General features: G+C 40.8%; 1 protein-coding gene across 4 annotated transcripts; it reads right to left on the reverse strand.

Moving 5' to 3' along the window:
- Positions 1 to 1820: 1820 nt before the first annotated feature.
- LOC134864188 (zinc finger protein Aiolos-like) lies at positions 1821 to 14148 on the reverse strand. Of its 4 annotated transcripts, none has more exons than XM_063882986.1 (9): positions 14018 to 14148; positions 13409 to 13476; positions 11953 to 12018; positions 11696 to 11803; positions 8704 to 9081; positions 6651 to 6839; positions 6199 to 6315; positions 5331 to 5441; positions 1821 to 3296 (listed from the first exon to the last, which is right to left on the reverse strand). In XM_063882986.1, exons 1-9 carry the CDS (start codon positions 14044 to 14046, stop codon positions 2671 to 2673), a joined length of 1692 nt encoding a protein of 563 aa, XP_063739056.1. In that variant the 5' UTR covers positions 14047 to 14148; the 3' UTR covers positions 1821 to 2670. The 4 variants fall into 4 exon arrangements, with proteins under 4 accessions (XP_063739056.1, XP_063739057.1, XP_063739059.1 ...); XM_063882987.1 differs by having other exon boundaries at positions 6651 to 6818; positions 14018 to 14146; XM_063882989.1 differs by lacking the exon at positions 14018 to 14148 and adding an exon at positions 13610 to 13677 and having other exon boundaries at positions 13409 to 13526.
- Positions 14149 to 16521: the final 2373 nt, after the last annotated feature.

Genomic DNA, 16521 nt, shown 5'->3' on the forward strand with positions numbered 1-16521 from the left:
GACAATATTGTATCTTAAAGCCGCTCATTTGTGAAATGGTTTTATGAATTAGATTAGTAAAACATGTGGATCCATCAGTCAAAACCGCTGGCTGAACTCTTGCCTCTCCATCAATTCTGTTTCAACGGCGCCACCTTCAGGTTTTACACAGAACAACAATTGCAAGCTATTTCACCATCCATGTCTTGACCTCAAATGAAAATGATTCTGTGTGAATGATAATGCCTTAACATTTAATTATACTTCTTAATGATTTATGCTGTTTTGTGTTAGGTTTAAATGATCTTGAACAGCTGTCTGCATTTGTCTTTTATTCGTTATCTATTTGAAAGTTCTTTAGCAACAGCCAAAACAATTCAAAACAAATAGATATTCAATGACTGACCAATAATTACCAATGAAACTGTTAGAAAAGGTGCTGTAACTTTGTGATTTACATAAACAAAGGAGCCCACCGAGAAGTAAATTCAAAATAAAAGTCTCATAATATATGCTAACCCAAATATGAATACAGGCCTCTTATTTATTTTATTTTTGAGTTGTCCCCACATTACTGTTCATTTTTTCCCCTGCACTATAATAATTACTTATAATTAATTACAAAACAAATACAATCGATTTTACAATCAAATCGCACTTGTCCAGCTGATCAATGTTTTTCAAGGATGTAAACTTTATTTGATCCTTGGTTGCTCTCAAAGTGTTGCGGTGTATTGTTGTTCCAGGTAAATACATCAGTGTGGTTACCATTTATATAATTCAGTCAGCAGATGTCACCAGAAGTCTCTCATTTTGACTGGACTTGCGTCATTGTTGCCTTATGACTCCTGGTTGAGTAAATTCTGTCTCGCAGGAGGGTTTTATGGTGGGAATCAGTCTGGGTAGAAGCAGGGCTTTAGATGAGAGTCATATCTCCATATGCTTCTTTTATGTTCAGAGGTAATGTGTCAAATATTATCCTGAGCTGTTTATCCTCCTACAAAATCTTATACGTCTGCCCTCTTACTCAACACAGTAGTCAGAAGACAGAAACCCTCAACCTCACAGAATTGGAAAAAGAGAAGCAGCCCGAATGTTCTTTTGAAACGGATGACTTGGCTGTTTGATCTAGCGTATGGACATGAAGCTGCAATGACAGTTTGCTTAACAAGTGTCACTTCTCTTCAAACCCAAAGAGAGAAAAAAGGGAACTGGCGCTGATGGAGGGGACAGATAGCGGCGGTGGTGGCAGCTGGATGAAGCTAACACCCTGTTCTGCTCTGAAGGCAGCACAGCGTGACCAAGTCCCTGAAATGTGGGCGAAGAACATCCAAGTTCACATGACACACAGCCCACTGCGTGAGTGGGGAGTCTCAACCTGTTTCTGTGTGACACACACTTTTCCAAGAGGCATACATTCCAAGAAACTTAATTTGACTATGACTGTAAAATGTGCTGTTACGTAGGTTCCCATGTGTTGGGTTTACTGGCATTACCATCTATTTATTGGCTGAAGTGAGTTATTACATTTTTTAACCTGAGTTTCTTCTAGTTGAAAAATAAATAAATAAATAAATAAATATATATCATGCTATTTATTATTACGTCTGTACCACCCTTCCCCCAGCATGTGGCTGCTGGTGTTTAATATGACCCAGCATTCATTTCCTCAGCATCGGGGGAAAGTGTTTAAATCCTGTCATGAAATAAGGAGAAAATCCCATAAAAAACACAAAAGTCATTCAATATTGTTCTCTTATTTGTTAGTTTAAGGGGTCATGCCAGTTTTAGATACTGCAGAGGCTCATCGTATTTGTTCCTGATTTCATATACAATATATATTCATATAAGAACGGTTTTTAATATGCATTCAGATACGTTTTATGTTGTTCAGCAGCATGTTACATTTATTTTCGACCTGCCTCATCATTCATTTTTATCACCATGTATCTCAGAAGGACGTACCTTCTCAGATACATGTATTCGTGCTAAGTCCTATATATATATCTATACACACCTCTATGTCGTTTGACAAAAACCTCTCTGCAGAGCTGTGAAGCCTCGTCTAACCTGTGGGAGTGTAAGATATTCAGGAGTGAAAACCAACACATGCAGAGTGTAGTGATGTCGTTTGAAGCCATGAACTGCACTCTAAACCACAGCCTAAAGGAGACATGTGACCTTCGAGATAATAGCACTTTTTTTAATCTTCTGCAGGCTTGAATTGACAAGAGTTTAAAAAAGAACGTCTCTCAGCAAGTCGCAGGTCTCTGTTTGATGAAGGGAAAGAGAGGTTCTCTTTTATTTTTTTAAACCTTAACACAAATAACAGGAGAAAACAAGAGCAGATAAACAATACATGCATTCATTTATGCTACTTTGTTAAATGTATACATGGCTACAGCAGGAATCATTAAGTACAAATATATAAAAATGCATGGTTAGAATCCCTCCTGCGTAAACATTTACAAATCATCTCTTCAGATGAGTACGGTAGGACCAAGGAAATTCTGACACCCGTTACACTCCGCACAGACACACTTTCAAACACTCACACACCGAGAGAGATGCTACGTCATGCTTTCATTTCTCATACTACCAGCTACAAATATGAGTAAATCTGTGTGTGCTAGTACATGGTTATCTGTCAGGGCGTGTGTGTGTGTGTGTGTGTGTGTGCATGAATGACAGCTACTTGAGTTCAAGGCGGTGCTCCCCGCGGGCTATGTGGGAGGAGAACTCGTAACGGTCCCGGCTGCGGTGGCCGCACACGTTGCACTCGAGCGGGTCCCGGAAGCCGTGGCAGCCCATGTGGATGGTGAACATGACGTAGTCCAGGAAGATCACCCTGCAGTGGCCGCAGGGGTACACTGCCCCGGGCAACGCACCCCCCTCCCCGTCCCCTCGCACCACCCGTAAAGCCTCCAGTGGCGACAGGGGGATGGGCTGTGCATGTGGGTGAGGGAGTCCATTCTGATGGCTCAGCCCCCCCAACAGGTGACCCAGGCTGTACATGACAGGCTGTGACATCTGGGAGCCGTCACTTTGGAACGAGTCCATGCCGACCTGGCGCTGGGAGGTGGGGGGGGGGCCCAGCAGCGGCAGGCCCATCTTGTGGCCGTTAGTGAGGCCCATGGGGCTCAGCTGGATGGGGTAAGGTCTGCGGGAGGGAGCCGGGTTGTTCTCTGGCCCTGTGAGGACAGGTTGTTGCTGATGGTGGGGGTCGGGCCCCGGGGAGCCTGGGGGAGGCTCCTTGACCTCGGTCCTGTAGACCAACTCCCTGTTAAAGCTCAGGTCCAGACACACACCGTTGTCGCCTAGACGGCAGAAAAGAGGACTCATCACAACACTACAGAATATACTTCTACTGTTGTCATATTTTCACGCATGTCCTGTCCAGATTAATGTGAACACAATATTCATATATTTATTGATTTGCCTTCTATTTTTATGCCTCTTAATATATGTATATATGTGTGTACCTGTATAGGTATGTATATGTGTATATATACAGCTCCGGAAAAGAGTAAGAGACCACTTCAGCATTATCAGTTTCTCTGGTGTCATTATTTATAGGTTTGTCTTTGAGTTAAATTATTATTTTTTATCGTATTCTATAAACTACGGATAACATTTCTCTGTGTATGAATTCATCAGACACTGGAATGGCTGCCATACATGTAGAGATACAAATTTAAGAAACATGTGGAGTGGTGTCTTCATTTTTTCCAGAGCTGTATTTATACAGCCATGCACCTTCCCCCAGCCACTGAACTTTTTGCACTACTTACAAATGTTACTGTACATACTTTATATTTATTCCGTTTATACACTGTACCTACCTCAGCACCTCACTACCTACCTCATTCTGCAATTTTTACCTCTACCATCACTTGAATTCACCTGCACTTTACATACATTATGCCATTTGCACTACCTTGCTGCGGTTTACTTATACATACCTTAAACTCATCTCTGTTTACTTTTTACCATTCTACTGCACATACCTTATTCGAGCTGTTCATATCCTTTATTATTTATATATCACTACCTTCATATGTATATACATTCTCTGCACTTTTACTGCTTTACTTGCACTTCTGGTTGGATACTAAACTGCATTTCGTTGTCCTAGTACTTGTACTCTGTGCAATGACAATAAAGTTGAATCTAATCTAATCTAATCTAATATGTGGGTGTTCAGGTGTGTATGTATGGATATATACATATATGTATGTATGTATTTTATATATTTGTATTCTTTGAGACGGTGAGAGAAATTTAGACCTCCCTGTTGATTTCACACACACTTTGACTTGCTTCAAGACTCAGCAGGTCTTTCACACTCCTCATCCCACAGCATGAGCAGAGACATACACAGGCAGCAAGCAGCACTTTAAAGACGTGTTACTCACAGAAGGATCTAACCCAGGTCCTCACTCTGGTTCTAAAGGCAAAGAGAAAATGGTGCAGCCCCCAGGTCAACACGAGGGAACCTCAAACAGTGAGGTGAAGCCGCCTGGCGTACAGGGCAGGAGAAGCTGGATAGCGTCCTGAGCAGCAGCTGAGAGGATAGAGGGCTAAGAGGAAGCAGTGGCGCAGACTGAGGAAGGCCTGTGTGCAGCTGCACCACAGAAGAAACAGACGGAGAGGCACCTGCTCACGTTTCTCGCCTCCCGCCTGTTCTCTCTCTCTTTGCGGTTGCAGACATTTCTCTTTCCTCCTGTGGTTGTCATATTGAAAGATCTCACTTCATTTGTGAACCTGATAGAGACATGTAGAACGTTTTCTTTGCCAATACACTCCTTTGCAAGCAGCTTGAGGCTTGATTGCGAAACTACAACCCAATGTTAGGAGGTGAGAGCCAACTATTGAAACAGTTGTGTGTGTGTGTGTGTGTGTGTGGGTGTGTGTGTGTGTGTGTGTGTGTGTGTATGTCAGCCATTTACTGAAACTGGTGTCTTTCATTAACTGAGTTTAAATCCAAAGTGTGAATGGGGAAGTGCATGTTTCTCAGTTTACATGTATCCAATTATTAAACCATGCATGGTAACTCATACCCACCTCTGACACATTTCTGGCAGAGAATTGAGGACAGTGGAGACTCTGCGGTGTGTGCAGGTATGAGGCTCTGCCCTCAATTCCTGTTTGGTAAGAGAGGGAGGCCAGCAGAGACAGACAAACAAGTAGCTTAGACACACGACTTACAATTATTTGCAAAAATTGAATTCTGTATTTAAGCTTAAATGCACAGCAAAAAGCACACATAATATAAACATGACATGAAGACAGCAGCATAAACCACAGATACGAATCGTTCTTATGTAGCAAAGCTTTCCAGCTGCTCTTACCGGTGAACTTCTGTGGCATGGAGCTCTTCCGTTTGGCTACGTTGCTGGCGAGCCTGTCGAGCAACAAAGCTCGCTCGGTACCCATCTGAGTCCTGGATGTGTGGCCGTCCTCTGCAAGAGAGTGACAGAGTAAGTGCAACGAGGAAGATCAGACCTCTTCTGGATCAGAAGAGACGTGAGTGCACCGAGCAGCAGCTGTCCACCAGGCTTCAGAGGTTATAAAGTGAAGTTAAAAGACTGCAGCGGCACCACGCTGAGTCACACTAGGAGGAAGGAGATATTAATTTCAGATCAGACGCTCCTTTGACCTCACTTCCTGGTGTTTTTTTTTTACTTCACCAGTGCAGGAGAGCAGACCACAGCATGAGGATGTACTTCCTCACCACGACGGCACTATCAGACACAAGTTTACGACATTTGGTGACCACAGCAGCAGAGCATCGTCTGTGTGTTGCAACTGTCCTGCCCTAGGTACATGTCTTTTGGGGAAGGTTATAGACATAGAGGGTGTGTATGTGTGTGCGTGTGTGTTGGGTGGCCGTGCTAAACACATTTGCCCTACATATTTAGCCGCTGCTCACATTTGAAGCGGTCGTCACACCACACCACAGCAGGCATAACCTATTTAGTTTAATGATGGGGTACCAGCCGTAAGCTCATTTATTTAATGAGGCTATAAAAACAGGATCTGCTAGCAATAACTGCTAGAATCGGGCGCTCCATATGTTCAAATGAGTTAACGCAGTAGCCTGACTCCATTAACAGTTGTGAAGTGAGTGTTTGGTGTACTGTGAAGACATGAGGTGGGAGAAGTACCATCCCCATTTACCTCTGAGTAAATGTACTTTACACCGCTGCTTGTGCTCACCTCTCTCCGTTGGACCTTTGCTCTGGATGTACACATGGCATCTCTCCCGGTGTTCTTCGAGGCTGCTTCGCTGCTTGTAGCTGCGACTGCAGTGGTTGCACTTGAAGGGTTTCTCCACTGCGAGCGGGAGTTTCAGTTAATCAACCAACACACGAAACATAAACACTACCTAGAGCGAGGATTATTTCCTTAAGTACACGGTTTCACACAAAAGTGCTGATGTGCACATTAGAGAGCGTGTTTGCAGGTGAAACACGTGAACTGAAAGTGCATGAGGTGAGTGAGTAAGATGTCATATGTAATGTGTGTAACCCTGTGGCACATAGTTACTGGAAGAGCAATGCAGCCTCAGCTCATGTGTGAGAAATGCACCATACTGTACACAGGTGCATACAGTATCAGTGCACACAGGTGGCAGTGTGTGTGTGTGTGTGTGTGTGTGTGGCTGGTACCAGAGTGTGTGCGCAGGTGCCCGCTCAGAGCGTCCCGGCGGCGGCAGGCGTAGCTGCACATGGGGCATTTGAAAGGCTTCTCCCCGGAGTGCAGTTTGATGTGGCGCAGCAGGTTTCCCTTCTGCGTGAAGGAGGCACCGCACTGACTGCAGTGGAATGGCCTCTCACCTGGAGGGGGGGAAACAAACTCTGAAAAACAAATGTAACAAAACATCTACCTTTTAGCTTAATGAGACTTAAGTGTGGATGGTTGAATCGCAATCAATGGTTCCTAGATTCCTGTTTTTATTAGGAAAGCAGACTGTGTCCAGAGTGTGTTGAAGTCTGTCTTGTTTACTAAAGCTTATAGTTACAGCTGGCACACCCTATGTTTGTCCTACATTTTATGGTATTTTATTTTGTAGTTTTTATTGTATTTTTACTGCCTTTTTTTAATCTTGTTTGATTTGTATCTATCTGTTTATTATTCTGTAAAGCCCACTGGGCCAATCGTGTTTTGTGATATTGGGTTTTACAAAATAAACTTCTGGTAAAAGTACAGGCATTTTGGGTTATTCAGATTTAAGGCATAATATAAAGTTATAAGATTCCCTGTGACCCTAGGATATGTACCTGGGCTTAATTCCAGATACTTGGAAAGGAAGACCTATATATTTTATTAAATCCAGGTACTTAAAAAGGCCATCACAACGAGCTGTTTGGATAGTGTCCCTCCTCGACCGGGTCAGTGGCTGGACATTTTAGAAGAAATACATAGTATGGAAAGACTAAAAAACGGAAAATAGAAAAAGAATTGATACAAGGAAAAAGAAAGGCTGTAAATGTGGAGTAGTGTGGTCCAGTGTTTTATCTGTTCTGTTTCTTTTTCAGTTTCTATGGATTTTTGTGTGTTATCGATTGAAAAATAAAGAATTCTTGTAAATGATCTGTTGCTGCAGACACACTGAAGCGGCGTTTACAACTTCCCTCAAGTGGAAAATGTATGATACCAGATGTTAATATTCTTAGAAATGCAGTTTTATATTAATGATATCCTTTAGCTATCAACCATTTACTTGTTCCTAGAACAACAGTGAATTGCAAAAAAAACCGCAGAATCATTCATCATCTTTGAAAAGGGAACAAGGCAACCTAACCGTGGTTGCTTTACACCCAGGGACAATTTTCTAACGACTCAAACCATGCCATGCATATTGTTCACTCATCGAAAACACACCGTCTCACTTCCGGCATGGCGGCATGATTGTACTCTCTACTCATCAGCTAACTGATGAGTTGACTGTAAATACATGTGGCTGATGATAACTCCAAATTTCCCCGCAGTGACAGATATTCCTACATGTGGATGGACAGTCAGCTGACTACTTGGATTTACTCGATACAAATTCAATGCAAATAAACAAAAGAGAAATAAATAAGACGTTTTTTTCACTTAAGTGTATGTGACAATGTTACCTGAAAGAAGAAATCAAGATATTTCATATCAAATGTGCAGTAAACAAAAAAAAATGCTGTTGCAGAAGCATAGTGTATTTTTGTTTAATAAATCAGGTTTCTACCTATTGTATTAAACAACAAATGTATATAAAATAAAGCCTTAATATAAACCATCATCAAAATGATTTGCGTACGCCTACCTATCCATCTTTAGTTCAAATGTATTGTAACACTGTAATCCTGCTGGTAGTTAAATGTAACAGTAATCTGATTACTTATTTTTTGTAGGTAATTGAATACAGATAACTTTTGTTGTATCCTGATTACCTGATCTGAGTTATTACAGGGATTGCATAATTCAGGGCAAGACTACAGCGCGCAGATGTGTTGATCTATCATTTGTTGCACTTGCTTCATATTGGGAGGATATTTCACATCCCATAGCTGCAGCCCTGGTTAAGACACGTGCGTCATGCGTGATGCAGGCTTCAAAAACTCGATCAAATGTCTTGACCTAGTCAACAGGAGTCATTATCTCCCAGTGCTATCAACAGGGTGACGATTGCGCAACCGCTGTGTTTGAGGTCAGGTGCTTGGGCTGTGTTCCTGTGCTTACCCGTGTGGCTGCGCTTGTGCACCAGCAGTACGTTGATGCTGACGCAGGACATGCCACAGATCTCACAGTTGAGCTTGCCGGTCGCGGGGATGCGGGGGGCTGCAGCTCCAGGCACGTAGGTCCCTTCTGCTGCTGCAGCGTGGGCGTCATAACGCGAGTAGTCCACCAGCGACAGGTCCTGGGGTTCGTTAGGGGCGTCCCCTTCGTCCTCCACCTCCTCGTCCTCGTCCTCCTCAGTCCTCTCCTCGTCGAATCCTTCCTCCGTCCCATCGTCACTCCCCCCCTCTGCTTCCTCTTTCAGCACAAACTCTCCTTCTTTTTCATCCTTGGGGTACTGCTCGTCTTCTTCCATCTCCTCTGCCTCTGTCTTAATCAAATCTAAGCAAGTAGGAAGGAAAGAGTAGTGACATTTGATGTAAACACACATGAAGTGATTGATTCAAAGTCAAATTCATACACTTGTTTTTTACTTCCAAATATGGCACTGACTGAGCCCGACGAGACTGAACTCCAACCAGAATGCAAACTGCCGCTGTCACATCTCCACTTCTACATTTGTATTTATAGTAAATATGTTGATAATAGCACTAGCACATCTCCAGAGTGTGGGCCGACGTATAGTGTCACAAAAGACATTCAGAAGATGTGTGCTCGAGATAAGGGGAAGGCATTTCCTCTGAAGACAGAAAGTAGAACCAGGGCAGGAGAGAGAGCAGCAAGCGCCTCACGCAGACAACACCAATTCCTGATCTGCTTTTAAAAACAACATCTCACATTGATTGTATCGCAGATGCTGAAAAACGTTCCAAATCAAACCAGAGTTGATCCCTTTTCTCTTCCATCAGGCGAAGTGTTACATTTATTTTCTTTTGATCAACTTTTTCTAGACCAACTGTTGGTCAGAGGTGGGAGGTAAATAAGAACATTCACTCAAGCACTTACTTAAGTACAATTTTGACATGAATGTACTTTACTTGAGTATTTCCAGTTTGTCCTACTTTGTATTTTTACCCCACTACAATTCAGAGGTAAATGGTGTACTTTTACTCCACTACATTTATTTAATATAATAGGTTACTTTACAGATTTGGATTAATGACGTGAAATATAATCAGCCCTTAGCTGCACCTTTACCAGCTCTGAGAACACTTTAATGATCAATAATTATAAAACATATCAGAGATATTATTCTGAAATGGACCAATCAAACAATGACTACTTTTACTGTCGCTACTTTAAGTACATTTAGATGAGAGTACTTTCTACTTTTACTGTCGCTACTTTAAGTACATTTAGATGAGATACTTTCTACTTTTACTGGAGGAACATTTTGAATGCAGGACTTTTACTGTAACAGAGTATTCCTACACTCTGGTACTTCTACTTTTACTCAAGTACAAGATCTGAGTACTTCTACTTTTACTCAAGTACAAGATCTGAGTACTTCTACTTTACTCAAGTACAAGATCTGAGTACTTCTACTTTACTCAAGTACAAGATCTGAGTACTTCTCACTCCTATGCTGTTGGTCTCAAGTAGCAGGACCTCTCACCCAGCCTGTTGCTGGCTCACTCAGTTCCATCCATAAACCAGTGTGGTCGGTGGTGGCTGGTGATGAGCTGAAGATCAGCGCCTTGTATTGTGGAAAGCGCTGAGAGGTGCATTGGAAACTTTGCACATACAGATCTCAGAGAGGCCCGATATAGAGTCCAGGGTCTGAGAGCAGTGAACCGCAAGCTGTGCAGCAGACGCTCAGCAGGCGCTCAGCGGGGCTTAAGGAAGTGCACCCAGTGGGGCAGATAAGTGGCAGGCAGAAGTAAACAGGAGAGCTGTCTTACAACTTGTTTTAAAGTGACAAATACGGGTCTAGGTATAACACTCCAAACAATGTGTGGAACAAAGTGGTCACAGTTTATAGATGAGTATTTAATAGTAACTCTGTTTTTTATTTTTTATTCGATTTCGCAATTTATAGTTGCACTATTTAATTTATACTTCTACATGCACTATTTTAAATGATCTCTTAAATATTGCATGTAGCATTGTAGGAGGAGCCTAGGAATTAATCATTTCATTGCCAACAATTAGGCTGTGGCTGCTGTGCCTATGACAATAAAGCCTTTGAATCTGGAATGGAATCTTTGAAAATAGTCCTGCATGGTGTGAGGTGTGTATAAGAAATGCCCATAATATGTAGCATATTACATTGTATAATTATGATGTATGTTTTTAAATATATAATACACGACACTTCAAAAGTATATCCAAGAAAATATCCAGCCCAACTCGACTTAAACAAACAATCCTCTGTGTGTGACAGCCTTGTAATATAAAGCTGTGGGTGAAAATGAACTTTTCCTACATATATATTTGATTGCAAAGGCCCACATTTAAGGTAGGTAAATGTACATGGTGTTATGTTACTGCTCTAACTCTATACTTGTAGTGTTGAAACTGTTGAAAAGAGCGATTTTCTAATTGCTTTGCATTGAATGAACCCTCATGATGAAACGTATATGAGTATTTATATTTAAGGGATAACTAGGGCCACTGGGAGCTTCATGATTCCTCTCCTGTTTATCCGGTTGGATCACACAAACAGCTCTTACTTTAAGATGTTGTCCATAATAATCTCTCTTCAGTTGATTATAACTAGTTGTATTTGTCTTAGATTAAAAACTTTTTTTTTATCATGTTTCACTGAAGTCAAATGAAATTCCTCATAAAAGAATAGCCCATTAATGCATTATAAAAACAGGAACCTTATTTATTTATTCTGCTAGACGTATCTTTTACAAAGGGGTTTAAGGGTTTATATCAGCTCCTCATACTATTTAAACATTTTTGAAAGTGCAAAAAGTAATTTTAAGATACTAGACGGTGTTAGCTTGATGGCTAAAATGAAAATCGTTATGGAAAGATGCGTGTGTGTGTGTGTGTGTGTGTGTGTGTGTGTGTGTGTGTGTGTGTGTGGGTGGGGGGGGGTACGCACGTGGATCCGCCACACCTTCAGAACCCTGCATTCCATTCTCACTGAATGACTGATCTTCCCTCTCTTCTTCCTCCTGTGGCTTCACATCTGCAACATCACTGCAAATCTCTGCAGAGAGACACATGTAGGTGTTTCGTGTTACTTTTTGTTTCATCGGGACAAATTCAGTGAACTACAGTGCTCCAGGATGTTACAGTTGGATGGTGGCAGCCCGATCACATACACATCACACTGAAGACAAGGAGTCACACACTCACCCATCCCACTCCCCTCTGGGCTGGTTAACTCGTGGTCCTTCTCTGTGTTCATGATGAAGAAAGGTTCTGTGGAGTGGAACGACAGTATTTGTTTTAGAACTTGTAGCCATACCAAATTGCAGATATACTCTGTTACAAGTAAAGGTACAAAATACCTTATTATTGGGATGCAAAAAAATAAAACATATTACACATTATTACACCTGTATTACACCCATAGTACATCCAAGCACTATTACCCTCACATTAGACCGTAATTACACTGTTATTACACTTATTTACACATGGACACAGCCTGTTAAATAAATCTATCCCCAGGATACAGTAACCCTTTAAGTGTTGAAGCACAAAAAGTAAAGGTACAGTACAGAATCATGTATATTGTACTTTATATTACTGGATTATGATCATTGATGCATTATTGTGTCTCTCACAGGTTTCAATAAGGTTTCAAGGTTTCAAGGTTTTACAGCTGGTAAATGTGGAGCTAATTTTGATGACTTTATGTACAGCTGTTACATATTTTAACCATTAATGTCAATCTTTATCTACGTAATAATGGATTTATGTTTTGAGGAAGCTAACAATCTAAAATGTACCAAATGAAGGAAAAATAAAAGTAAAAAGTACAATGTTGGCTTCTGTAATGTAGTGGAGTAGAAGTATAAAGTGGCATCACAAGAAAATACTCAGGTAAAGTACCTCAATATTGTACTCGAGTAAATGTACTTTTTTACTTTCCACCACTTCATAAAAGAGATTTTAAAGTCTAATTAGGTTAAAACCGTTCTTTCTTATAGTGTTTTCCTAACTAGATCTCTGTCTGCAGAGCAGGACTTACAGACCTTGTATTTCACAAATTGATTCTAAAATACTCTTCTGACACTATTAAAAAGGCTCCCTCACTATTTCTACAAAGCATGTGCAGAAAAAGAAGCAGCGGTTGCATCTCGTGTTCCTGTTGGTTGGACGGCATAAAAAGAAATGTATAAAAAAGGAATGAGGGTGAAAGACCACGGTTGATTGCTCGACCCTGTCACTACATTTAGCCTGATGAGAACGAGATGATGTTCACTGCACATGCACTTCCTGCCGGGTCTGAACATAGGAGCATGTGTAAAAGGCGCTTTCAGCGGCAACACACAGCGAGTTTGAAAAAAGAATTAGGAAATAAATGATTAGAAAAGCCACTTCAGAAACCTTGAGTCAGTTTTCATTGAACCAATACAAATCCCAGCATATTTATACTATACATTTAATGGAAATAAAAACTGCATAGAAATGTAGGTTCTATACTTTGAGAACTACTCAAACATCACGTTCAGTTAAGAAAACAAAGCAATAACAAACCTTAAAATGAGATTTAGAAATCTACACGTTACAGTTATTTCCTTTTTTGATGTTACAGTTTATTAGAAGATACCAGTAAGTTTGAGAGAGGATGAAATGATCTGACCTGCGTTTGGCTCAGCACCCGGAGGAGACTGCTCTGGAGGATATTCCACACTCCGCCACTGGACTTCTCTGAATATGGAATATACCCAACGTCACTACGGTGAATTGTGGAGACAACCCTTAAAGGAACAGGAACTTGTTTTGAACGCAACAAAGACAGAAGCATGTTAAAACAACAACAAAGATTCAGATTCTCACTTACTGTTTCTATAATGAAAACATAAACATTCCTTTCTCATTCTAATCAGTCTCGTCTGGGCATTGTGAGTTTATGAGTGTAACAAAGAGCTGGATATAACTTATTTATCACTTCAGGCACATGGTTCCTTACCTGTTTTCATTAAAAGAGCTATCACTCCATCTTGTGGCCAAACTAGAAAGCTACTTCCCATCAGTTCTCTCACTATCAATACAGTCTTTCGTCCAAAACATCTGCCAAAAGTGTGTAATGTTTTATTGTATTTGACCCATATTTAAAGGGGTAAGACACATTGAGATCAACAATCTCTTTTACAAGGGCCAATATAACAGTATAACAAGCTATAGACAACAATAAACAAGATAAAACTAGAAACACATGCAAATGTGTGATGGCAGTTTATCCGCAAACCTGAGTACTTCAGCCGTTTGCGCTCGCATGCTTCATCAACTGAGGGTGACCACATGATGAGATCCGGCCTGAAGTTGTAATGATGTCCTGTGGAAAGGTGGTTCAGGTCAGCCTGCTTCTCCAGTCCTGGGCTCTGTCTCCTATGTCCTGCTGACACAAAGGCCATGGTGTTTGAGCATCCAGAGGATGGTGGAGAGAGGGAATTGGAGGTAGTTCTCCTGCCTTCCAGAATGATTGGCGGAGAACTTGGTTGTGTCTCCAGTATAACGGCCCACGGAAAGCCTCGTTTCACAGCCAGTGAGGATGTTCTGTATTTGGCAGAGGGAACATGATGGATATTCTCGATACCAAAATTATAATAGAAAATGGGCCGTTATGGCAGGGACAACATTTGAAACCAAAATTGCTCCTGTAAAGCACACATAACACAACTGACGACTACCTCTACGCTCTTTGGATCTGTCCACTAATCCGATATTTCTACAGTAGGTAGAAGTAACCGCCTCACTGACACGATTCTATTATCCTCTCTTCTGTATGCGTACTTGGCAGTTAAGACGTACTCGGCACATGCTCAATAACAGTCACAGCACCCATACTTTGTGGCCCTAACTATCGCCAGGAAAATCATACTCTTAAACTGGATCAAAAAAGTCAGAATTTAATAAACTATCTTTAACAATTCTCAGATTCATCTTGTTGCCACTGAGCTAAAGCCACAACGCAATATCAGAATGAGACAATTCCACACTAAACTCATCCTGTAAAGACCGATTTATACTTTAAAACTAATGTCAGTCCACTGTGTTTACAGTACACAATATTTAGCATATGCAAACAAAGTGCCCTGACAAACCTGCCTTTAGTCAAAACATGTCAACAAAAACAGCTTAAGATTAAGATGCCTGGTCTGACCGAGCTTTGACCTAAGAGCCACTAAAATGATTCTTAACATGAAAAGGACAGGTCTTATGTTTGAATATATTAATGTTGTATTTATAATTAGAAAGGACTCGCTCAAAAACAACCGTCTCCTCTCAGTCGTGGGATCCGGCTGAAATTTAAAGCCTTTTACAACATGTCAGCCTTAAAAAAGGCATTTTTCTTATCAGAGTCAAACGCAACTTAACCAGAACAACAACTGTGGGAAGAGCTCATAAAGAGCTTGGATAAACCCAGCTTAAAAGATAGTTTTCTGGAGTATTTCCATTTTATACTTTACTCCATATCACAGGCAAATATTGTTCTTTTGACTCTACTACATTAACTTCAAATTGTAATGGACTCTATTTATATAGCGCTTTATCCAGTCCTTACAACTCCAAAAAGTGCTTTACACTCACCCATTTACACCCCATTCGTACAGACATGCAACCCGCTCACACACCGTTGGCCATGTCATCAGGAGCAACACTGGGATAAGTATCTTGCCCAGGGCTGTGTATTTCCGATTGAAAGACAACCACCATATAAACACATCTGATATGCCTGAACAATATGATGCAGTACTACAGTATTAATATATACATGCAATCCGGTATTTTAAAGTGTGTAAACTGGCATTAAAATGTACTTCCATGTATTGGTTTGTGATAAAGACAGGATCATTTAATATTCTATAATAATATAACACTCTGATAAGAACCTGAATACCGAGTACTCTTGAGTACATTTAGCTGATAGTACTTCTGTATGTCTTAAGTCAGTATTTAAACTCAATACTTTTTCTTTTTATGGGAGGAAATGAAGACCATAGTATTACTACTTTAAGTTAAAGGATCTGAAATCTTCCCCCTCTGATACTGGCATTGTCATTGAGATGTTGGAACAATGGCACACATGAGACTGTGATGTGGTAGAGGATCTATGAAAATGACATATTTTATAAATGACTGACCAGGAGACTGTGTATGTTGGGTTCCATCCTCAAAATAACTTCACGTACCGAGATGGCGTCTGGCCGTGTTAACCAGATGTAGAATTGGTGTGAGACAATGGAAAACAGTCACATCCTCTTTATACAAGCAGTGGATGGAACAACATCCAACATAGAAGATTAACAAGTCACACTGTCATAAGTGAAAATATGGAGCCCATTCCATAAATAAAAGACCATATCCAACAACTGATGTCCTCCCACAGAGCTTATGTCAACTGGTAGAGACAGTCCTCTGCGTTTAGTCCTACTATAGAATCGCTATTAAGAAGATGATATGGTGGCTGGAGAAGTAACAAATGTATTGTAACCTTCATGTTATGTGAAAAAGATACATATTCAAATCACACACAGATAAACTATTGGCCCAGGGGTTAAAGTACTGACCATAAACAGCAAATTACCAACTGGTGTCTTGCCTGGGACTCTTGTTGCATCTTATTATACTCATTTCATGTCATCTGTCTATACTTTGTAATAATATATGCAGAAAATCCTTTTGAAAAAAGATGAAACATGTATACACAACTTAAAATTACAAAGATTGTTGGTGAAATATGTAGCGGAG

The sequence above is a fragment of the Eleginops maclovinus genome, chromosome 5 (genome assembly GCF_036324505.1).
Source record: "Eleginops maclovinus isolate JMC-PN-2008 ecotype Puerto Natales chromosome 5, JC_Emac_rtc_rv5, whole genome shotgun sequence".
NCBI lineage: Eukaryota > Metazoa > Chordata > Actinopteri > Perciformes > Eleginopidae > Eleginops > Eleginops maclovinus.

Excerpts from the sequence above, each read along its gene's own strand:
- LOC134864188 (XM_063882986.1), bottom strand. The coding sequence starts at position 14,046 with ATGCGAGCGCAAACGGCTGAAGTACTCAG. Across the intron at positions 9,082-11,695 it reads TGAAGGTGTGGCGGATCCAC|ATTTGATTAAGACAGAGGCA; the intron begins GTGCGTACCCCC and ends CTACTTGCTTAG. Across the intron at positions 6,840-8,703 it reads GCACAAGCGCAGCCACACGG|AGTTTGTTTCCCCCCCTCCA; the intron begins GTAAGCACAGGA and ends TTTGTTTTTCAG.